The following is a 25,842-nucleotide window of genomic DNA, read 5'->3' on the forward strand; positions in this document are numbered from 1 at the left end:
AGTCGCCACAAATAAATAGGCTAATTTAATTGTATTCACTGCTTACATGGTCATACCACCACTTAAAGGAACTCTGACAGGACAATCTACCAAAAGACAATTATTTTCATGTAGTGTGAAAATTATTTATTCACGTTGCAAAAAAGATTCACAATAGAACACTTTTATGGTGCATATGATCCCTGACTTTTGGAATAAGTCACATTTTGAACATTTTTGAATAAGCAGCTCCTCCAGAAACATACCCATTACATTAAAATGTATTTATCTGTATAATAGATGCACTAAGAGTCTCGGAATTGAAATTCTATACTTTACAGAGTGCTCAAATCAAGTAGGGACTGCAACAAAAAATAACCACTAGTAGGCACTCCAAAAAAATGCCTGTTCAATGTGAATGCATTTACAATTCCTAAGAACTCCTCCTTCATCCTCAATATACTCAATTTCTATGTTGTAAAAAATAAGACATCCAAATATTTATAAAGTAATGTGAGTCTATTAAATAACACATAAGAAAAATTACTTTCTTTTCTTCTATTACTTAACCAACAGGTAAGCCTAAAATTTATCTGGGATTGGTGTCAATTTACAGTAATTTATATACACATGGGAGTTAAAGAACCCGCACAAAGAGGTAAGTTAGTTGTACTAAAAACCAGGAATGAAATAGTCACTGAAAATAAACACTAAACGTGGCATCAATTTTAGAAATCAAGGCAAAAAATAAAATAACACAGTCCCAAAGTCTGCAAATTTATTGGTTCACCAAAGGATAGAACTTCTTCCTAGCACTAACTTCTAGGGAATTTTGTGTGTATATTTGTGTGTGTGTGTGCCTTTAAATGCCAAGTGGAATATAATGAGTGAATGAATGAATGAATGAGACTGATGGCTTGGCTGGGTGCTTGGCCTTGCAGCCTGCCTCGCAACATGGTACCCTGAGATGAGGAGGAGCAGGTTACTGAGGTGCACAGAGAGTGAAACAGAGTTATTCTGAGATAAAAGAATAAAGTAGAAAGTTACTTTGCCTTTTGGCCTCCTCCTCTTTCCTCTTCCAGTTCTCTATCCCGCTGGGAGGCATGTACTGTTGTAGGTAAGAGTGTGAACTTCACAGCCAGCCCCTGTGCCCAGCTGCATCACTTGCTAACTGCAGGTAAGTTACCTACCTCCTGTTTCCATATCTGAAGGACAGGGATAATAATGGTGCTTACCCATAAAGGGCTGTTGTGAAGATGAAATGACTTAACACATATCAGTGCTTAAGATGGTGCCTGGAAGCCAATAAGTTAGCTAGTTTGATTGCTACTGAAGGGTCTGGGCTTCCAGAACCTCCCTCTGGGCTTGCTCCTAGTGGAGCCACAGTCCACACTCCAGATCTTCCCAATGGCCCTGTTCTCCACCAACACACCTCTGTTACTTAGAACAGTGTTGTCAATGCTGTCATCCATGACAACAGACAGAATGGGTGCTAATTCCCTGGGCTATTACTTTTCATCTGAGTAAGGTGTGCATGGGGATCTTCTGATGATCTAAAGAGGCAATGCCAAGGGGCAGATCCTTTCCATTCATAACACTAGGCATCCTTCTTTGTGCACAGAGTCAAATGTGACTGAATATTCAACACTAGCACTTTTTTCAATATAAGGAATGTGGAAATCAATTTCCATGGAGATTTTCAAACTGTTCAAATTTACCCCAAGAAAGCATTCTACTTTTCTCCTAAAAAGCCTGAGTGTCGTACATTCTAGCTTTCCCTCCATGAACAGTTCACCTAAGTCAATTAAAAATTGGTTCCTTTTCTGCACCATCTTCAAAAGAAAACTAAATGCAACCAAGTTATCACATTAACACTATCGTTCCCCAGTTTCCGTTAACTTTCATCTGGTTTTAATAACCATTCGTTCCACGGCTATTGCCAAAAATGCTATACAGTACATGTAGTTAGAGTGAGTTAAAGCATGTTAAAATAAACTTGGTAGATTTGTAAGAATTTCATCACCTGTCCAAATAGCTGGAGATGTACAGGGTCCCTACCCGTGGAAAAAAACAGCAGGACAGCTTAAAATTATAACCTGAAAATGGAGTTTTTTAGTGCAGAAAAATCTAAGTTGACGTGTACACTTAGTGGCCACATACCCTGCAGGACACAGGCCCCTGCTGTGGTCTGGCCAGTGAATGCTGCCACACTGAAAGAATAGGTAAGAATGAGTCACAAGACACTTAATCATTGTGCCCATGCTCTTTTCATTCTAAGAAAAGGTAAGAATGAGTCACAGGACACTTAATCATTGTGCCCATGCTCTCCTTGGGTTCTTGACCCAGTGAAGGAACTCATGACATTATCCTCCTTTTACCTGCCCTCTCAGGAGTAAGGTTTTAATTGCAGAACCCAGGACTTTGTTCCCCCTTCACTCAGCGCCTCACTCAAACCAGTCGGAGAAGAAACACAAAGTATTTTTTTCTCACCTGTCCAGAACGAGGTCTGGAGCAAAGATGAGCTTGCCGGGGTGGTCGATGGAGCGCCACATCAGCCCCACCATGAGCACCTCCAACCAGCAGCTCTCCAAGAGCCGCACTTGGTCGTACAGGCTGAGCTCCACGAAGCCTGGGGAAAGCAAGAGGCTGTGAGCACACCCCACCCTCCTCCTCAGCTCCCCCGTTCCATAAAAATAGAAGAGCAATCATACGGGGCGGGGCGGGGGACGTCAATATTTTAAAGACATTGCTAAATGCTGACAAGTGAGAAAATCTTGAACTCAAAGTGAGTACTCACTATTTTCTAGTCTCAAACCCCTTCTAGAGAGAAATGTACTTCATTCAGAATTTCTAAAGGACTGTCACCTGGGCTTATACACCTCCCCAGACAGATGCTAGGGCAGAACAGAAAGCTGGCCCTGACCTTTGTTGGTTATATCCTAATAATCCCTCTGCACTACGGAGAAAGACAGAGCTCAGCTGCCAGTCAGAGGGGCTGCCAATCTGGCCCAGCCCATGACTGGGGCCAGGAGGAGTGGGGGGATGGGAGAGTGGGGGTGGCGGATGGGAGGCTTGCAGAGAGAGCAGGGCCAACCCCTGCAGAAAGTCAGAGCTCCAGCTGAAAGAGTTTCTTCAATTGCTTAACATTTCCCATCTAGCGTTAGAATCATTCTTCTGAGTAGGTGTGCTGTCTCTAAGCTACTGTACGCTGAAGACGATAGGTAACAACTGAAACAGGTCCCTAAGGGAGGTGAGCACTTCAGAAGCAGAGATCACCGGTGCTTCCTCCGTAAGCCACCGTAAGAGGAGGAGGCAGTATAATATAAATATAGTAAATATAAACAAATGGCCTTGGAGTGCAATGCATTCTGCTTAGAACCCTGCTCGGCCTCATCCCAGCTAGTTACTTAATCTCCTATGAAGTCTTTGTTTTCTTACAGGAAAAATGGGGGCAACAAGGCCTATCTCTGAGAATTTCCGACAGCTAGGATCTCTCATCATCCTCATTTCACAGACGAGGAAACTATGGCACAGAGAACACACATGGTTCAAATCTTTGAACAATTATAACACAAATCTGCACAAAGGAGAATTTAATAAAGTAATGAATGGAAAGATGGATAAATCCTTTCCAAAGCCACATTCTACACTCAGTTCCGGTTCCTGATATGTGTACACGTTTCAATCTCACCCACAGTTATAGACAATAAGCCTACCCAAAGGAGATCAAGCTTTTCATACTTGTAGATATTCAGCAAAACCAAGGCTAGGTGATATTCCAATTTTTTTTTTTTTTTGTTTAGACAATGACTATATTAGCTGAGAAAGGGGGGGAAAAAATCCCACAGCTTCAGACTATGCCTAAGCTTTCTGAAAATTTTCCAAAATACCAGGCTTGAAGAGGGACTAATGCAGCTTAAGAGTTTGGTTTTAAAGAAGCTGCACAGCTCTCAGGAGTAATTAATTTCACCACTACTCTCCACGTGGGATCTTGAAAACTAGGCTTGGAATCCATGTAGAGCAAAAGCTAGAGGAAATTGCGTCAGTATTGTCTCCTATGGGAAAGAGCTGAGAATAAAACAGCATTCTGGCAAAGGTGAAGATGCTAGGCTACAAAACCAAAGTGGAAAACCTGGAAATTCTCAGAAAGCTCAGAAGCAAATGACCCCTATGGATACTATTACCTGAGGCTCTTACACCCAGCTGCTCTGTCACCCAGCTTCATGCCCCCTTCTCAATCTTTAAAATGTGCTTAATGCAGTTGCTGACCTCCAGGCCATGGAAATTGTCCCTAGTGGCTTAGAACTTGGAGAGATACCTCACTTCTTAGACAAATGTATAGACGTACATGGAGAAGCCCTTCCAGGGGAATGGTGGGTTGCTGTCATTCTATGTTAGAATCCTTGATTCATTCTTTCACAGAAACACCAATTCAAATAATAATTAGATGGTGACAATGCAGTATATGTTACAAACTGGTCTTGGAAAGTGGACACATTATAGGATGGAAAATGAATGTTCTAAATGACAATTTACGAATAACCAAACCCATTTTTAAGTCTATCAAGTTAAAAAGCATTCCAGGTTTATTGATGATTCATGTTACTTCTACAGCTGATTTACTCTATTTATCCACATATATGTACATACTACTGATTCCTTCTCTATTGGAACAAAATTTTACAATTCCTATTTAGCATCTGAGAAATGTTTCACTTTCATACTGGTCATACTGAGCCCCACCCCTCCTCCCAAGGTGAGAAGTCCACAGCCAAGAGATGGGTTAAGGTGGAGCCCAGATCCCTTCCTTCTAGACCATGTTCCAGGTCCCAGGACCCTAGAATTTCCTGCCTAAATGGCCTCATATCCACTTCCAGAGCCTGGGTGGGTCTCTTCCCTGGGTCCTTCGTCCCAGACCAGATCTAGGCATGAGACATGGCCAACAGGCTAGTGTCCGTAGGAGATGTGGACAGGTAAGATGGGGTGTGTGCAAGGTGGTGTGGGATGGATCCAGGAGTTGGAGAAGAAGGCAGAGAGTCAGGAAGAGAAGGGGTCCACCATATACAACTCTTTCTGCACTGCCATGTCTGGTACAGAACTCAGAGGAATTCAAGAATTCTAAACTGGAGCCTGGTCTTCCAGGACGTGTTGAAGGCATACATGTCAAAATAGGAAGAAAGAACATATTTCATTTAAAGGTTATAAATCAAGCTCTCAAACTGCTAAATACCCAAGACACAATGTGGACCTCCATTTTGTATTCTTGCCCCATAAATGTTAGAGGCGGCCCTTTCCACAAATAAATTTAAAGCTAAGACCCAGAAAGCCCTACCCGGAATTTTCTTGGCCCAGCCGATCATGTGTACCAGTTCCTTGTCAGCCAGCTTGGTCAGGGACATCATCATGGAGGCCTCGGTGAAGGGCGTGCTGGGGCGGCTCACGAGCACGTGGGGCGGCTCGGCCTCGAGGAGCGTGAGCACCAGCTGCTCTGGGCTCAGGGCACTCAGCAGCAGCTCCTTCACGCGGGTCACGTGCCCACCATTTTTCTTGGCTTTGCTCAGGCAGTGCAGCTGCTCATCAGAATTTCTCTGCCTTCGAACTACGCGGTACCCACACCTTTCTCTCCGGGAACCTAAAGCAGAGAGCAGACGATAACACACTGCTTTCCCGTCTCTTCTCCAACCCAGCAGTCAAGTTCCCCCAGTCGCCAGGGTAAAAATGAAGCAGCGATATCACTGGAAGACCTGAGTCTATTCACAGAATATGCCTTAGAACAGGAACCCCACTTTTATTTCTGGAGCCTGTGGGGCACGTACTAAAGATTATTGTATTTGTGACTGACTGTACTGGCAAAATCAGTAATGACTTTTTAGGGACAATAGCCCAAATGATCTTTAGGTTTCCACTTCAAGGTCATCTATTCCATTTCTAAATCTAAATCCATTTCTCTTTTAAAGAGTGCTGGTATACCTCAGTTTCCAAACCATGAAATTAGGAATCTTCTTCAGGAAGAAGATAAAGAAAAGTTAGGAACTGATTATAAATAATGCACTTTTAATAATACATCCTTAAATTCTTTTGCGTGTGTGTGTGTGTGGGCGTGTCTGTGTATTCTTTTTACATACTTAACACAAACAAGTTTATTTCAAACAATAAAGTAATTGAAAAAATCTGGAAAATATAGACGAGCACAAATTTTGGCTTAAAGTCAGTTTTCTTTTAATGCTTTTACACTTTTCCATATTTTGTATACAACTTTAGGACATACATAGTGTATGTATATATGTGTGTGTATATATAATTGTATAACCTCCCTTTTCTTTTTTTATTAAAAATGTATCATTTTATAACAATTAAAAAATCTATATAGCATTCTGTTCTATGAGTATAGCACCACTTATTTAAAGTGTCCCCTGTTGATGGAACTCTAGCAATTTCTTTGCTACTATATTACACATTACAATGAAAATGCATCTTTGTTCCTATATCCAATTACTCCCTTATAATAAACAGAAAGAAGTCAAGTTGCTGAACCAAGTTGCTCGTTTAAATTAAAATTTAAAATTTTGATACGTATTGATAGATTGCCCTTCAAAACTATTTTAAAATTTATAATCTAAATAATACTTTAAGGGCTACCTATTTTCTTATAACACCATTGGACATTAAAAATCATTTTTAGGGGCTTCCCTGGTGGCGCAGTGGTTGGGAGTCCGCCTGCCGATGCAGGGGACACGGGTTCGTGCCCCGGTCTGGGAAGATCCCACATGCCGCGGAGCGGCTGGGCCCGTGAGCCATGGCCGCTGAGCCTGCGCGTCCGGAGCCTGTCCTCCGCAACGGGAGAGGCCACAACAGTGAGAGGCCCGCGTAACGCATAAAAAAAAAAAAAAAAAAAAAAAAAAATCATTTTTAATGTTTGCTAATCTGTCAAGTGACTAAACAGTCTCATTTTACTTTGTATTTTTTCAATTACTAGCAAGGTTGACTAAAATGTTTGCCCTTCATTTTCTCTTACTTGTATATTGCCTATTTGCTTCTTTTGCTCTTTATCTCCTTAATTACCTACAAAGGCTCTTTATATAGGAATGATAACTTTTGTTGTATTCAATATTTGTCTTAGCTGTTAATATATCTTTTAACTCTGCTCATGGTGTCTTCTGTCATAAGATTTAGTACACAGTCACATCTGTCTTTTTGTTTCACATAAAGATTACACAAATATTCTCCTATATCTTTTTTAAACACTTTTGTGGTTCAAACATATTTGAAATTTTATGTATGCTTCTATTATGCCATATTGATATTTCATGTTATGGTTTTCCAAATGGATGTACAACTTTCCACATACCATTTATTAAATAACCTTTTCCCATTGATTTTTATAAAATGTCTTGTCATTTAATAAATAATTGTGTATAAAAATATCTTCTTCCAGATTTTCTACACTTTTTCATAGATCTATTTTTCTATTCTTGTGCTGGTACCAAAACGTTTCAGTTACTGTAAGTTTATATAGCAGAACACAATGGGATAATGTCTTTAAGAAAGAAGCTTTCAGGCTTCCCTGGTGGCTCAGTGGTTAAGAATCCACCTGCCAATGCAGGGGACATGGGTTCAAGCCCTAGTCCAGGAAGATCCCACATGCCACAGAGCAACAAAGTCCGTGTGCCACAACTACTGGGCCTGCGCTCTAGAGCCCATGAGCCACAACTACCGATGCCTGTGAGCCACAACTACTGACCCCGTGAGCCACAACTACTGAAGCCCATGTGCCTAGAGCCCGTGCTCCACAACAAGAGAAGCCACCACAATGAGACGCCTGGGCACCACAACGAAGAGTAGCCCCTGCTCGCCCCAACTAGAGAAAGCCCACGCGCAGCAACAAAGACCCAACTAGCCAAAAATAAATTACTTAAAATAAATAAATTAAAAAAAAAAAAGAAAGAAGCTTTCAATTCAGAATTATATTCCCAGCTAACCTATCATTCAAGAGTGAGGATAAATTAAAGGTATTTTCAGTTTAAAAAGATTGGGAACATATATCACTCACAGCCCCTTTGAAATAAATACTATGTTCTTTGGGATGGAGAAAAATGAACCTGAAGGAAGCAAAGAAAGTCAAGAAGCAGTGGTAAGAAAATAAACTGGTAAATATGTGAGTAAATCTGAAAAACACTGAATAAAATAATAATAATTTTTCGAGGTACAGAAACAAGGTAGAACCAAAATACCAGACAATAACATATAAGATGAGAGAGGAATAATTTTGACTAGAACATTCAAAAAATTTTTATTTAGGAAGAGAGATATCTATTAGAGTGGCTTGATTCTAAAATTAATCAGGAATGCATGCTAAAAATAGAAATAGTGTCACTAAAAGAATTAAAACAGAATGTATGATTTCCAAACTGGCAGAAGAGAAAAAAGAAACCAGGAAAATATGATCAACTCCAAAAAGGAAAAAAAGTAGAAAATATGTGATTAATTTTTTTAAAAAGCACAAAATAAGATGATAGAAATGAACCCAAATACTAACGATCACAATAAACATAAACAGACTAAATTAATCAATTAAGAGCAACTCTGAGATCAGACATATTTTTTAATCTAGACATAGACTGGTTATAAGGAATACATCTAACATGCAGAAAAACTGAAAGTAAAGGGGTAGAAGAAGATACAATGGCAAAAATTAACCAAATAAATTGGAGTCACTATCAGACAAAATAAACTTAAAGGCAAAAATCATTATTAAGGTCTCATAAGTAGATTATAAAAGGAAGGTAAATAATTCTAAGCTCATATACATCAAAACAACAAGAAAACACAGCCTACAAACAAAATGCCAAAAAGTGATTGAAAGAAAAAGAGAAATTGACAAATACACTAATATCAATATAATGGGATGTTTTACTGTATCTCTCTCAGAAACTAACAAAATAGATGGGGAAAAAGAATACAGAACATTTGAACTGCACAATTAAGAAGCTTGAGCTATAAAAGCTCATGGCATTTGCAAAAATTATCACATAACAAGTCATTAATAAAACTTTAACTAAAACTGATATCATATAGATCATATTCTCTGATCACAATAAAAATAGAAATCAGTAACAAAAATATAACTTCCGAAGTCCTATGAGCACAAAATATTTCTAAATATTCATTGGTTAAAGACAAAAATGTAAGATGGAATTTAAAAAGACATAAGTCGGGCTTCCCTGGTGGCGCAGTGGTTGAGAGTCCGCCTGCCGATGCAGGGGACACGGGCTCGTGCCCCGGTCCGGGAAGATCCCACATGCCGCAGAGCGGCTAGGCCCGTGAGCCATGACTGCTGAGCCTGCGCGTCCGGAGCCTGTGCTCCGCAACGGGAGAGGCCACAACAGTGAGAGGCCCGCGTACCACACACAAAAAAAAAGACACTAGTCAAGATGTTGTTAGCATGGGCACAACATTTATATGAATCTTCCCTAAAAAAAATCTAAAAGTTAAAATCAGAATGCCTAGTTTCTATACTCCCACCACTGTGTTTGTTCACGAAATTCAATTGTCCACATTTATACAAAGAAATATTAGTTAGGAGGTATGAGCAAATTTAAATTATTTGCTTCCAAGAAAATTTATCTGAATTTCCCTTATTCTTGGCTAACTGCAGTAGAAGAAAGGGCTCTATTCATCTAGGGATAACTGAATCAAAATTTTCATGAAAAGAATTAAAAGCCTAAAATGTAATTCATTTTATTAGTAATCAGATAAAGTGCTATTATTATTTACATTATATATAATATTATAATTATATTATTAAAGTTCGATTATACCTCCAGGGTAAAGTGGGACAAAATGTATGGTTAAGAAAGTATCTTTCTGATCACACATTTCTCTTTTGTGGAGTATATGAGGATAAGGAGTTTACAAAACAGATTTCCATACAAAGTAAAAGGTTTTGATTCCACACATTCAAATTTATTTGACCAAATTTCCCCAACAAAGTTCTATGTACTAGACCCTGTTCTAAGTTGGGATCAATAAAATAAAGCCCCTAGAATCTATTGATAGAGTTCCTAGTTTTAACTGGTAAACCAAGTTGTATTGTATACACTGGAATAAAATGAAATTGAGAAGGTCAAAAAATAAAGTCATTGACAAAGAACTCACATTTTTCTACCAAGGACATTCCTAGTGTTATGGCTTTGACACCGTAATCCAAGCAGTCACTCAGTGTGCCTCTGAGTGAGCTTAATGAGAAAGTACCAAATAGGAGTGCTCCATATTAGAAAGTGCCCCAGCGAAAAGATGATGACAACAACAACCATGGTAAATGATGATCGTGACAACTAGTATCTACTGGAAGCTTCCGTATGCCAGACATTGTGTATTATTGTATATAGATTATCCCATCCTGACAACCACCCTAGAGAAAAGGTGCTATTACTATCTCCAACATACAGGGGAGGATCCAGGCACAAGAAAGCTCAAGTAACTTGCCCAAGGTAGAAAAGCTAGAAAATAGCAGAAGCAGGATCTAAAACCAATCAGTGTTCTGAATGCAGAGCTGGTGCTTTTAACAACAATTTTATATCACCTCCCTATCAAATTACTTTCAAGTGTCTCCACAGCGGGTGAATAAAGAGATGGCATCTGAAAGATGCCGAGCTATTGTCCCAACACAGGGTTCTAGATCAGGTATACAGTTACTCAGGTCGGTTTCCTGCCTATTTGCATTTCAGTATATTCTTATAATGAAGCCTTGTCCCTGGAGCTAGTCTGGGTGGGTACCCTCCTACCATTGAAACAATGATATTAATACCTCAGCAGAAAGGACTGGAAATGCAGAAGAAAAAGGTGATGACAAAAGGGACAGGATTTCTGAATAAAACGGGGAAGTGGAATTATGCAGGAGGATCCAGAATGCAGGGAGAATCCCTAATCCTCTAAGATTGGATAGAAGGAAGAATCTAGATCAAGGGTTTTCTCAGGAGGACAGACGAGAAGAGGGCTGGGAAAGGAGGGAGGCACAGTTAAGAAAATTCATTCCTAATCGTCTTTTCCCGTGGTCAGTAAAGGGCCAAAATATCCATCTGTTTGCACATCAATCCATCTCATTCCTTCTGTAATCTAAGATAATGAAATATTTTTTCTTAGCCCTATACAGTGACTTTTTGGTCAAATTCAATGACCTTTTCCAGGAAAAATTCAGGAACATCTCTGAACCCTGCTTTCTGAAACTGTATTGTATCAAAACTCCTAACTTATATGAGCCTTTCAACAAGGGAGAAAGGAAGGAAAAGCAAAATTTAACGCCAGGCACTGTGTTAGGTCTTTATTCCTCACAAAACTCAATGAAGCAGATACCTCTGTTTCAGAGATAAGGAAACCGAGGGCCAGAAAGGTTAGGTCGTTTAAGCATAGTCACCGTTAGCAAGAAGTAATGAGACAAAAAAAAATGAGATTCCATCTGTGTGTCGGGGGGGTCCAGTCCTGCTGTTCTTCTCACTGCATACACTGTCCCCTACAGCTGGAGTGTATGTGCTACTGCCCTGGTCCCAAACCAGGAGAACCACAGCCACTAACAGACTCTAGTACATTAAAAGCGTTTCTAACCTAAGGCTAAATTGGAAATCTTTTCTTTTTTAAGTATACAATTTAAAATATCGTTTTACTTAAAACATGATATATTTATTTGCAGTCTTTGGTCAGAGGGCCAAGGATTTCTCTTTAAGCACCTCTGCCAATTTAATCACAAGTTACCTTGTCTCTGGATTTTCAGTTTCAGCTTCATTAAAACAGAGCAAGAACTTAGGCACTCCTAAAGCAATCTGAATGCAGACTCTTTATAGGTGTATAAATGGTTTGGCCCCAATCTTACCCATACCTAACCCAATAGCTATTAGTCCTTTACAGTTTTATTCAAAGCTTTCACAGGAACAACTATCTTTTCCTACTCATATTTCATATGTTTGCATAAAGTTTAATTAAATTATATGATTTAACAACTACAACGAGTAGAAACAGGTTGGGAAGAAGCCCATTGGTTACTGATAAGGATATAGCTGAAGCGGCGTTTATGAAAGTAACCAATACCCACTGGGAGGTCATGGGCATTGGCAGGATATTTTACAGAGCAAATGGAGAACACAAGTGATTTTAGGAAGCCAGAGAACTGCGATTAAATTAAGAGAACTTCTGCTCTAATTCTGAACTAGGGGAGGGAACAGAGAATGTTCAAGGAGCAGAGCTACTAAGAGACTGTCAGGGAGAAAAGAGAGGATTTTTTTTTTAATTTTTCAAATAGTTACAAAGAGAGAAATAACAACAAACCACTGCTAAAATACTGGCTGGCAGAAGAATAAGAAAAGTACAGGCAGAGCTGATATGACTGTATATAAACAAGCGAGTATGTACAACAAGTGAATCAAGTTAGCCAGGTGGAGACAATGCAGTGTAAGCATCGTCGTCAGCTGTTATACTAATGTTCTCATTTCTCTTTGTTTTTTCATGTATGTATATGTGTGTGTTCACATATATATGCACACATACTGCCTTAGAACAAAATCCATACTCTATGTGCTTTCCATAGGTCTATCATGTTTCTGACCCCTGTGCATATTTTTTCCACTTCTAGAAAGTTAAATGGAGGGACAGGCACGAGTCATCCCAAGTAGCCCACAAGATAGTCAACTTTCTTGTCAGAGCTTTAACCGTGAACATTTACCTGAACTTCATCCTTAGACTTTTCAAGGCCTCAGGCAGATGGTCATCCAGCCCATTTGAGCACCTCAGTGGCTAGAGTTCTCTAATTCATACAGCAGCCTATTCTGTGGTCAGACCACTTGAACTGTAGAAAGTTCTTCCCTACATTGGGCCAAAATCTGCCTCTTACAGCTTGCTCCTGTTCACCCCAGCTCTGTCCTCTGCAGCTTTAGAGAATAAGTCAACACCCCTGCAATGGGACAGCATACACACACCTGAAGATAATTACCATGTTCTAAATCTCCTCTCATCCAGGCTACATGTCTCCAGGTCCTCAAACTGTCCCCAGTTTGACATGGCTCTCAGCATGTCCCACATATCACAGAAGGGGAAGGGAACACTCACCACACTTCACCATTCCGACTTCATAGCACTTCCGAAGTCGGCAGGCCTGGCAGCTTTTACGCCGGTTCTTGTCTATTGTACACTGATTTGTAGCTGGACAAATATAATCATTATGTCCTACAGCAGAGCAAAAAAAACAAAAACAACAAAAAAAGGAAGTTTATTGTTATAATATTTTGGCTAAATCTCTTCCTGGTCAACAACACAACTAACGCTATCCAGCTGAGAGATAGGAAACTTCTTAACCACAGGTACAGGTATAAAAACCAAGTTCAGCCTCATCAGTGCCTCGTTCGTGAGTAAAGGAAACCTCAGAATATTTCAATGTCCTACCCTTTTGAATAGGTTATTCTCTGCATGTTCTTAGAACTCTGAAGAGATACATTTAGAAATAGTCTCCTCTAGACATGGAAAGTGAGACAGTCACCTGAAATTGATTTGCTCCAAGTCACAGGACTCCTTGAGAGTAACACTTGTATCAGGTCACCAAATTCAACTGCTTGTACTCTTTTACATACATTCCTCCGTGGTATTTAACATGTTATTTTTATAGGAATTCACAGCTAAATAAGAGAACTACACTGGTCAATAAGAGAATATAGAAATCATCAAGCAAAACAAGGACAGAAAGAACTGCCACTTGATAACGGTTGTGGTGGGTTAAATTATCGTTTTTAATTCTTCACTCCCTCCCTCAGCCTGTGACATTACAGTGTATTACAGCAGGCAGAGTACACCTCCTCACCAACTCACGTCGGGCTTGGCCGTGGGACTTGCCAATGGTATGGAAGTAGATGTGATACTCCAAAGGTTTGGCTTGGCCTCTTGAGTGCCCATGAGAAGAAAATGCCTAGGGTAGCCACTGGTCCAAGGAGAATGTGGAGACGTGTGGTGCAGACCAGAACTCAACCCAAAGCCCAGAGCCAAGCCTTATGAAGTAGGGCCACCCTAAACAACTCACAGACCCATAAATAAAAAAATGATGCTCACTGTAGTAATCTACAGCCTAAATAGAGTTGTATAGCAATATCTGACTAAGACAATGGTACTTCTTTTATGTAAAGAAGAAACAAGAAAATTTCCATTTCAAAAAGCAGCACTGGGACTTCCCTGGTGGAGCAGTGGTTAAGAATCTGCCTGCCAATGCAGGGGACACAGGTTCGATCCCTAGTCTGGGAAGATCCCACATGCTGCAGGGCAACTAAGCCCACGCGCCACAACTACTGAGCCCATGCGCCGCAACTACTGAAGCCCATGTGCCTAGAGCCCGTGCTCCGCAACAAGAGAAGCAGCCGCAATGGGAAGCCCGCGCACTGCAACGAAGTGCAGCCCCTGCTGGCCACAACTAAAGAAAGCTCACGTTCAGCAATGAAGACCCAATGCAGCCAAAGAAAAACAAAAAATAAAAACACCAAAAGCATTACTTCAGATGCTGTATGGAAAACAGATTAGAGGCAGCAAGATTGATGAAGGCCAGGAGACCAAGCAAGAACCCCCTGTTGCTGTGCAAACCAGAAAGGAGGCTGCCTGCCTGGATTGGTAATAGTAGGGAGGATGAAGATAAATACAGAGACCTGAGAGAGTTAAGGAACAGAAATTATAATAAAATATATAAAAAGTAGAAGTGAACAGGGTATTATGGTGCCTTTATTTCTTAATTGAGTCTTTCAATAGAGCCTGAACTTCTTACGATAAAACCTATAATGGCCCATAATTTCAATGTGGAAAATGGATGAATCTCAATGATAAACTAAATGAGCAAGTCATAAAAGAAGTCACAAAAGAACATAAAGGAGAGGATTCCATTTATATAAAGTTCAAAAATAGAAAAAACTATATTGTTTAGGGTTACATGCATAGGCAATAAAAACATGGCAAGGAAGGCAGAAGTTAGAACTGTCTCACCTCTGTAGGGGGAGAAGGTGCTGTAACTAAAAGGACCACCCAGAGGGTTTGTTTCTGGAGATATCCTATTTCATGGCCTGGGCACTAGTCACACAGGAGGTTGCTCTTTACTTCTTTTCTAAACTGAATATAAATATGAAATTTTATACATTATATATCTTTTATATGTGTGTGTGTGTGTGTGTGTGTGTATATATATATATATATATATAATATTTATATATACTAGAACAAATACTCTATCCTCTGAGACAGACTGGAAGCAGAGATATCCCAACAGCAATGAGTAAACTAACACCCAGATCTTGGTTTATGTATATCATTCTCCACTCACAGGAAACTGGGAACCTTGGAGAAACAGTTTATTCCAGCTTATCCCGCTGGGGCAGGGAAAGTACAAGATAAGCCTGAAACATCTTGTTGTGCCAGGAAGTAAAGAAGTGTCTAGAGTGTTAGGGGCACATGTCAAAAAAGATACAGAAGCCAGTTTAAGGGAACACTACTGGCCAAATCTGGGATAATTTGGACACCCAAATAAATATATATACTGGAATAAATATATTCCCTAACTCTATCCCCCGAGAGAGCATGGAAGCAGGGACATCACTAGCCTCACAGACATCATCTTAACCAAATATTCAAAGTGTACATCACTAGTATTGGGACAAATTGAAATCAGGCACTACATGAAAGGAGCCAGTCAGAAGAATATAGCATCATTTCTGTGATATTGCAATAGGCCAGTAATGTGTAAGCTGAATCTAATGATGAGGAACCAACACACAAACCCACAGTGAGGAGCATTCTGCAAAATAACTGGCCTGTAAGATTCCAAATTGTCAAGATCATGAAAACCAAGGAACGGGGCTTCCCTGGTGGCGCACTGGTTGAGAGTCCGCCTGCCAATGCAGAGGACACAGGTTCGTGGCCTGGTCCAGGAAGATCCCACATGCCGCAGAGCGGCTGAGCCCGTGAGCCATGGCCGCTGAGCCTGCGCGTCTGGAGCCTGTGCTCCACAACGGGAGAGGCCACAACAGTGAGAGGCCCGTGTACCACAAAAAAAAAAAAAAAAAAACCAAGGAACAACTGAGGAACTGTTCTGGACAGAGAGAGAAAGGCTAAAGACCTAACAACTAAATACAAACTGTGATTCTAAACTGGATCCTTTTGCTGTAGAGGGCACTGTTAGGACAACTGGGAAAACTGGAACAAGTCTAAACATTAGATGGTAACAATGTATCAATGCTAATTTCCCAATTTGACCCTTGTGGCTCTACCGGAATACATGTTAAGTGTTCGGAGGTGACGGGGCATAATGTTGGCAACTCGTGATTTCAGGAAAAAACGTTCTTTATATTGCATATGCACATTTTCTGTAAGTTGGAGACTCATTTTAAAAATGCTGTTAGCTACTCAAACAATAAATGAATTCACACAAATATAGACACATACAAATAAATATGCAAATACAGATAAATTGAAATTTATCTATATTTCAAATGTTAATGTTTTAAGCTGTGAAATTAACTTTCCTTTTTCCAACTCACCAGATTTTAAAGAACACTTCAAAAAGCTATGGTTCCATGATTGAACCATAATTAAATTTTATAATCCTTTCCCCTTTTAGATAGATTCCAGTAACATCTGTTCAACAAAACACAAATTGAAATTCAGTTGTTTGTGGCTCTACCATCACACTCTGCATCGGCCTGGGTACCAGCAAAGGTGCCCTAGAGATGCAAAAACCACTCTCTCAAGTGACCCTCCATCCTGGCCATGTACAGGAAGCAACGTCTTCCTAGCCTGACACACCAACATTCCTGATGTCCTACTGATTTCCGGGTAGTTTTCATCAGCATTTCATTTAGTCCTATAACTTCCCTTATAAAGAGTTATAATCCCCATTTTACAAATGAAAACACTTAAGCTCAGTTCAATAACCTCCTTAAAGTTATTGTTTTAGTTTTCCATGCCACATAATAAATTTCTACAAACTTAAAAGCTTAAAATCAAACAAATTTATTATCTCATAGTTTCTGCAAATAAAGAGTGCAGACGCAGCTTACTCTACTCAGGGTCCCAACAAGGCTGCAACCAACGTATTGACTGGGCTGCGGTCTCATCTGAAGCTCAGGGTCCTCTTTCAAGCTCATTTAAGTTGTTGACAAAATCAATTCCTTGCAGTTGTAGGACCGAGATTCCCATTTTCTTGCTAGTTATAGGCTGGACACTGCTCTCAGCTCCTAGAGGCACCTGCAGTTCCTTGCCCAAAAGCAGCTCACAACATGTTTGCTTCCTTCCAGGCCAGGAGAAGCACATCTTTCTGACTTCCAGTTTCTCCACAGTCTGCTATGATGGAGTCTTATATAATCACAAGAAACTAATCACAAGAGACTATTCCAATACCATTTGCCATAAAATGTAACCTAACCAAGGGAGTGACTCAGTCTTCATATTTACAGGTTCCATACACACTCAAGAATAGGTGGTAACATAAGGTGTGCTATAAAAAAAATTTTAAGGAACAGATAATTATCTTGGTATTGCTTTTATCCTCACTTATAATATACAAAAATAAATTTTAAAAGCCAAAATATATTTCTAATCAGAAACTTTCTATTGTACTTTAGAATATAATGCTTTATACTTAGAAGATAAATGTAATCCCACAGCACTTTCCATAGCAGAAGCAATCTTTTAAGTATCTTCTAAAACCTCTAAGAACTATATATGATGTCATCCTTATTGGTTTTATAAGGAGGTTCATAACAATAAGCATTTAAGGGACAAGTAGAGGTTGGCTTTTATTTTTCTCTCAGAGTTTACTGTAAAAGATCATTTTACTTTTAAAAAAGGATCCGAAAGCACAATAATATGAACATGCTCAATAAAATAGCCTAGAAAATGTCTTATGCAAGAAGGTCATGGTAATTCATTTCTGGCAAAAAGAAAAAAGTCCTCTTTGAACTGCACCAAACACCCCATGTATTAAAATGGCTTTCTTGTTCCATGCAACAGTCTGCTACTCCACACTAACAGAACTAAGAGAAAAGTTCAAAGCAAAATTAAAGGCAAAATATGAAGCTAATTCTTTTAGTTAAGATATAAAACTTTATAGGAAAATATGCTTTTTATAATATAAAACATAAAAGGTTATCTTTGTTCTCTGCAAAATTATTGAGACTGTCTGAATATGTATTATCATTCATATCCAACTGCATGGAGGGAAGAGACAGCACTGGACTTGAAATCAGAAGAATTGACTTTAATATCAGCTCAGCCTCCCGGTTTTCTTATTTTAAAAACAGAGCAATTAGGGACTTCCCTAGTGGCGCAGCAGTTAAGAATCTGCCTGCCAATGCAGGGAACACAGGTTCGAGCCCTGGTCCAGGAAGATCTCACATGCCTTGGAGCAACTAAGCCGGTGCACCACAACTACTGAGCCCGTGTGCCACAACTGCTGAAGCCCGTGTGCCTAGAGCCCCGTGATCCACAACAGAGAGAAGCCACAGCAATGAGAAGCCCATGCACCACAACAAAGAGCAGCCCCCACTCGTCACAACTAGAGAAAGCCCGCACACAGCAACAAAGACCCAATGCAGCCAATAAATAAATATTTTTTTAAATAAAATAAAATAATGTAGCTCTTTAAAAAGAAGAAAAAAACAGAGCAATTATTACCCATACCCTCCCTGGCACTCTTATACTTCAATAACAAGCATCTACCTTGTTGTTTCTTCCCTCAGGATATCCTTCTTGAGTTCAAGACCAAATAAGTCCCAAGTAATGGAATATATGCCTTGAAGGTAAGAATCTTTTACACAACCTATGGGCTGCTACAGCTTCCCATTTAAAGCTTAGCCTATAATGTCTTAAGAAATAAAGAGTTAAAGATTCATGAGCAGCAGTCAAATGGATTTTAACTTTCAAATGACAATGATAAAAGTTATTATAAATACCAAAATGAAAGTGCATAGTAGAGTATAGTAGTATCATTACTATGATATGTGGATATAAAATAAATAGCCAGAAGGATGAACTTTATGGAAATAACATGAAGAAATGGGCCAAATACATATCAAAAAAAACCCCCAAATTTTATGAGATGTAAAAGACCTAAATAAATGGAGTCAATGTGTTTCCTGATGTGAAGACTATTACAGAGCTTCCTTTCAAAATAATTCTTAGGTTTAATAAAATATCCACTTTTCTTAACATTAAGGATGGGAGGTCACTTAATAAAATTATTTTAATGTTCCTGTGGACAAATAAACATGAGAAAATAGCCAGGACATTTTTAATATAGGAGGAATTTATACTGGCATGTATTAAAATTCATTATAAAACTATAATACTTAAAATAATGTGGTACTTATACAAGAATGAAGAGACAGATCAACAGAACAGTCAGACTAAACACTAGTATATATAGAACTTAATATATATCATATACATAGAAAAAAATTGATGAACACAAGAAAAGGTGCTCAAAATTGTCAGTAATCAGAAAATGCAAAATAAAACCACAGTGAGATAGAACTACATACCAATATAAATGGAATGGCTAAACTTTAAAAGACTGACAATATCAAGTTTTGATAAGGACATGGAGCAACTGGAACTCTCATACATTGCTGTTGAGAATACAGAATGGTTCAACCACTTTGGAAAACAGTTTGTTAGTTTCTTATAAAGCTAAACATACATTAGCTTATCATACAACCAGCCATTTTACTCATAGATATTTACCCAAAAGAAACAAAAAGATGTCTGCACTGAGAGATATGCATAAATGTTCATAGCAGTTTTACTTAAAATAGCACAAAACTAGAAACAACTCAAATGAACAAATAAACAAAATGGGGCACACCTACTGGAATATTAGTAACAAAAAGGAATGAACTACTAATGCATCCAACAACACAGATAAATCTTAAAAGCAACATGATTAGTGAAAGAAACCATACATAAATGGTTACATACTTTAAGATTTATGACATTCTAGAAAAGGCAAAACTATAGGGACAGAAAATAGATCAAGAGTCACCAGAGCCTGGGGGGTTGGGGTGAAATTGACTACAATGGGCATGAAGGAATATTTTGCGGTTATAGTAATGTTCCATATCTTAATTATGGTGGTAGTTACATGACTACATGTATTTTCAAAATTCATAAAACTATAAAAATAAAATAGGGGAATTTTACTGTATGTAAATTATATCTCAAACAAAAAATTAAGCTCCTATATTCAAAAAACAACAATGAAAATGGATTTATTCAATAAAACAATGTGGATAAAATTGACAATTTATGAAAATATATTTGATTCTTATTTCATTCAACATACCAAAAAAATTGAGTAGCCACTTTCAGTTATTGCAATGCATTTATACCAGAGGGCACCAAAAATATGAAGAGTCCAAAGAAATAATCATTTAGGCATGAAGCAATTGTAAGAGCACTAACTCTTTCCCATTTGCACTTTTAGGATATGACACTCCTTTTCCCTTTCCCAGCAGTTCCTCTGTGGATGCAGTAGGAAAGAATGACATGGGGAAAGCATAGGAAACTTATGTTTTATTGTTTTCAGCTACAGTCTCAGGGTTCATGAAGTATCATGAAAGATATTCCATGCAGAGATTTTTCCCAAACAGCAAATAAGAATTCTCTTTTTTAAGGATGTAGTTAGTTGTTTTGGGTCAAAATTTCCTTAGGAGATAAAATTCTAGAACCTCAACAAGATAGAGAATTGTCATCATATCAAGAGTTTGGTTCTGAATTTCAGAAAACCTGAATTGTTCTTATCATATATCGCAGGAAACTGGACCTGGCCTTATAATCTACTAGTACAATGATCATAAACAAAAAAATTTAAGCACTGAATATGTTAAACATAGAATGAAAAGCTCTGTGTATGCAAAAGCAAAAATAAGCAACCGTGATTTATGTTTTGATAATATTTGATGACATCAGCTTCTTTTGTGCTGTTTTTCCTTTCGGTAAGAAAAGTTTGGAAATGGCAGAGGGCCCTCATCCACCTAACTATGAAGATTTTGGAGGAGGAGGGTTTAAATGAGATTAGGATTCGAAGAGAAATACAAGGAAGAAAGAAAAGACATTGATATCTAAACTGAAAACAGAAGAGTTAAAAGAAAAACTAGAATAACTTGAATTTGCAGGTTGTTTATAACTGACCAAATATTTTCACATAAGCAACCTCATTTCCTTTTTAGAACAACTCTGTATCTCCATTACACAGACGAGCAAACAGGCTGGGAAGTAAAGCCACAGAGCTACTAAGTGGAGGGTCCAGGATAAACAGGTGGTCATCTATGAAGGGTGAATTTCAGGGGACTCAGAGGAAGGTGATTCCTTATCTACCAACATTCTACCCCTCACCTCCCTCTGGATTACATCAGCTTCTCTGCTCGAGGTAAAATGCTCTCTTAATGTAGAGTTATCACTGGGTGAATTAACTCAGTAAATTACCACTTGCCGCTTGCACACTATGAATTGCTTTAAGGTTGCTTTCCTTAACCAGATAAGAACAAGGCACTGAGGCCTTGGCAGAAAAGGGGAGGGAGCTCTGAGATGGGAACATAGGACATTGTCTGGAAGTAGGGCTGGCAAGGGAGGGGTTAAGGGGCAGAGAGACGGCCAAGAGCACGAGTAAGCAGGAAAGTGCCTTCAGCAAATTAGGGCCAACAAGGACTTGTGTGGTAAGGGGCTGACTGGCCTTGAAACCAGGTGTGCACAGTTGAAACTGATTAGAAAGGCCACTAAAACAAACAAACAAACAAAAACCCAGCCCAGCAGAAATTTGGAGAAGGGTAGGGAAATAGTCTAAACCCAGACCAGGAAACGGGATTGTGAAGGAGGTTCCACTAGTTCAGGGCAAGACATGCCTCTAGATAAATTCTTAGAGACCACTGGAGTTGAACTACTGACTTCTGATCATTTCCGTAAAACATGTTTATTCTCTCTTCCTCGAGAGACAGCCCACCATCATGACTGTTACTTATGCCAGATATTAAACATAAGACAAAGGAAGAAACAATCTTTGCAGTTCCTAACGAGCACACATTTATTTTGCAAGCTTTATCTTCACAAGGGTTGTAGGCAGACGTCTTCTCCCAAGAAGATGGCGATGGGTGATGATGGGGTGAGACCCATTTGGGTTCTGGGGTAGAGATCTGCAATGAAAGATAAAGTACTCTACACTTGAAACAATCCGCCCCACCCGCAAACACACATGATCCTCTGAACTGCTCATCAAGTACTCTGTGTACAAAGCAGGCCAAAGGTGAAATTTCTGCCAGGTCATCTGAAAACTTGTTTAAAAGCAAAAGTGGAAAACTACAGAAGCAGCTAACAATACTCTTGTACCTTGAATGCTTCTTTTAAAAAAGGCCTTACATCCTTCACACGACCAGACTCCATAGTGATATCCCGATGCATAATCGCTGCAGACCGCACAGAAGTGGGCATCCCTCTTTGAACTTGGACTAGTAACAGGGCTGGCACAACTGCTTCCACTAGCCTTCCTTTTCAATGTCTCTCTAGGGGCAAAGAAAACATTCATTGTAAAAGAGCATTAAAGATAAAACAGGGCCTTTCTAGAAAAACGAACAGCATGAACATTGCCTAATTTATCTCTTTGCCCTCAAGGGTTCGTGATAAATATATTCCAAGAAATCTGATCAAGCAAAACCAGTTGTTACTGATATCAGATCTATGAAGAGTCACCCTGTTGGGATGACTGATGCCCGAAAGTGGTTAAGCAAGTTTATGCCCATCCATGCAGTGCTGATGAGCACCAGTAACCATGGATGGCCAGCTGTAGCCATCAGGGTGTACAACTTTGAGTGTAATGTGACCAGATCCAGTCTGGGTGGAAATGGTGGGGAGAAGAAAAGGGGAGAGAGGAAGAAGAGAGAAGAGAAGGGGAGAGCGTGAACATGTACCTGTCCTTTGAGAAGGCTTTGGAGGAAGGTGTTCAATGCTGGGTAGAGGGAGGGCCAGGGCTTCCACAGAGGAAGGGACAGCCCACAAGGGAGCACCAACAGGCACCAAAAACACCTGGTTAGTTCCTAATTTTGCTACGGCATGTTTCTTTTTGGAAAGGAAATAGTAGAAGTACGATTATTTATAAATTAAGGTAATTATACTATGGTTTAATTTACCCAAATATTAGCAGAACTCTGATTAGAACTTGTGCTCAGAAACAAAATATTTCTTCCTTTAAACCCTGAATGAGAAAACATTATTTTTTAAAAGTTATCTATAATTTTCGTATTCTCTTTTACCAACAAACAAGAAGTATTTTTTTAAAGAAGAAAAATAAAATTACTGTGTAATACGGCTTTCTCAAAGTTTTACGATATTTGAAAGTAATACATTTCAATATCAAATATGCTATAACTTAGTACTTTGGTTGTTTTGGAAATTTATCTCCCCTTCATGCTTCTCCCTATACTACCTCTGCTCTCTGTAGCCATAATTATCATTAAAAAGATCTGGGTTTGATCCCTGGTCAGGGAACTAAGATCCCACAAGCCACACAGAGAAGCCAAAAAAAAAAAACATTACAAATTGAATGGAAATAACCCATTATATTACCTTGCCCTTAGAGTTTAAGAAAGTTCAACTAAAGTCCACATTTAAATAGTTTCCCATCGATCTTTATAAAATGTTATTATTGGGCTTCCCTGGTGGCGCAGTGGTTGAGAGTCCACCTGCTGATGCAGGGGACACGGGTTCGTGCCCCGGTCCGGGACGATCCCACATGCCGCGGAGCGGCTGGGCCCGTGAGACTTGGCCACTGAACCTGTGCGTCCGGAGCCTGTGCTCCGCAACGGGAGAAGCCACAACAGTGAGAGGCCCGCGTACCGCAAAAAAAAAAAAAAAAAAAAATTATTATTTTAGTTCATTGTTTAAAAGCTTGTACCAATGTTTGTCTGTCTTTTCAGGCTTCACCTGTCTAGTATTTCATTAAGTTGTAATACCGACAGTTAACTTTTATCTTGGACACAATTTGTCATGAACACTAAATTGTGATTTCACTGCAAGATAAGAAGGATCTAACCTGAAAGTAAAAATTTCTTTTTCAAACCCAAATCACTTCATCAAGAAGAAAGTGATTTAAGTTAAATTCTTTAGTTTCTAAAGACAGTAGTCATGATACTGAATTCTCCCCCAAAACACAGATCTGTAAGCTCAACTTTTTAGTAAGAACTAGAATATCAGATTAGATATTCTAGAATTCAGAATTCTAGAATTCAGAATATCAGATGTTTTAGGTGCTCTATTTGATCCATGTAATAATGAAGACCTTGTATAACACATATCTTTCTTTTCACTAAATCGTAAAGCAATCTGAATAATGGCCATGAACTACAATTCAGAATGAAGACTGGATTTACCTGTTCCCAGGTAAGGTGTGTTCTAATGATCTCGTTTCACACCAAGGACTCTTTTGAGGTTCTGCATACAGAAGTGACGACTGGCAATGGATGGCTAAAGGAGAGAGGTGCCCAGGAGTTGGCCACAATACATTTGGGCTTGTGGTCTGTCGACCAGGCCCACCTTCCGAGTTATTGGGAATACTGTAATTCATCACGGCAGGGCTATAGAATGTCATGGCTGAATATTCATGGTGGCTCTCTACATAGGAGGAAGGTATATATATAGGGCCTGGTTCCAGGGGTAGGATGGATTGACTGCAGTTGTAGGAGACAGGAGAGTTAAGGCTAGATGGTGAGTTTTTGATATCCATGTCTTGAATAGGTAACATCTAGGAAAACTCCTTGTGAGAAGAGGCACAAAGGGACATTATAATGTTCTCAAAGAATCATAGACAGGTATGGCTGTGAAGAAAAAAAAAAGACATTTCTAAGTTACAGATACAAGCATACTATTAAAAAGGTTGACATAATTTTATTAAACACACACACGCACGCACGCACACACACACACACACACACTTGTATGGGCCTAGAAATACATCCTGAAAAATATACACAAAAATATTAACCTCAGAGGGGTAGGAAGGTAAAGCATGGAACTTATTTTCTACTTCATTCACTTCCATAATGCTTTTGTTGTTAACCATGGTAATTTTTTTACCATGAGAATTTAATATAAAGTGCTTTTAAAACTTAAAAAACACAGGGAGTTCCATGGTTGCCCAGTGGTTAGAATTCTGGACATTCATTGCTGTGGCCTGGGTTCACTCCCTAACTGATATCCCACAAGCCACATGGCATGGCAAAAAATAACTAAATAAAAATAAAAAACACAGGATTAAATTGAAATGCCATGCCAACCAGTTTTCTTTTTTTCTTTTTTTTTTCTTTTTTTTGAACTAGATAAGTTCCTTTTTAAATTTTTACAGAAAAATAAGCAGGAAAACCCTGAAAGAGCAGATCAATGAGCAGGACTAGCAATAACAGATCTTCAAACACACTATGAATAGCCAATATGTTGCCTTTCACCTAATACACCCTTCAGTATATGTTCTATAGCAATGGAATTCCTTAAGCATTTAAACTGAGCCCAGTGCTAAGCTTTCGCAGTTGAGGCACTGCAGGGACACTGCAGGAGGAAGAGGCCACAGTGATTTCTGGCAGGGGCAGAGGCTGGCAGTGTGGGTGTGAGAACATCCAGTGGAGCCTGTGCCAGCCATAAGTCCAGAATGAGGTCCCACTGCAAACTTGTAGCCCTGGCACAGCGAGAACCTTTCTGCAATCACCTGTTCAGACTATGGCCTGAGGAGTTACACAGAAGTTGTTCCTTGTACACGTTTCATCACCAGCACATGCACACTCTGAAGGTCTTCTGCCCCCACGGGCACCTGGACTCCCA

The 25,842-nt window shown here is 39.3% G+C and overlaps 1 protein-coding gene across 4 annotated transcripts in view; it reads right to left on the reverse strand.

Moving 5' to 3' along the window:
* ESR2 (estrogen receptor 2) overlaps window positions 1-24,769 on the reverse strand; it is a 183,141-nt gene extending 158,372 nt beyond the window's left edge. For 3 of the 4 annotated variants that reach the window (XM_032621166.1, XM_032621167.1, XM_032621164.1), the window contains exons 1-5: window positions 24,402-24,769; window positions 22,366-22,538; window positions 13,075-13,191; window positions 5,312-5,611; window positions 2,470-2,608 (exon numbers count right to left, since the gene is read on the reverse strand). In XM_032621166.1, coding sequence (XP_032477057.1) covers window positions 2,470-2,608; window positions 5,312-5,611; window positions 13,075-13,191; window positions 22,366-22,538; window positions 24,402-24,754 — 1,082 coding nt within the window. In that variant the 5' untranslated portion in view covers window positions 24,755-24,769. The remainder of the gene's footprint in view (window positions 1-2,469; window positions 2,609-5,311; window positions 5,612-13,074; window positions 13,192-22,365; window positions 22,539-24,401) is intronic. The other variant, XM_032621168.1, reaches the window with a different exon arrangement.
* Between the last annotated feature and the right edge of the window lie 1,073 nt (window positions 24,770-25,842).

This window comes from Phocoena sinus, chromosome 2, assembly GCF_008692025.1.
Source record: "Phocoena sinus isolate mPhoSin1 chromosome 2, mPhoSin1.pri, whole genome shotgun sequence".
In the NCBI taxonomy this organism is placed as follows: Eukaryota; Metazoa; Chordata; class Mammalia; order Artiodactyla; family Phocoenidae; genus Phocoena; species Phocoena sinus.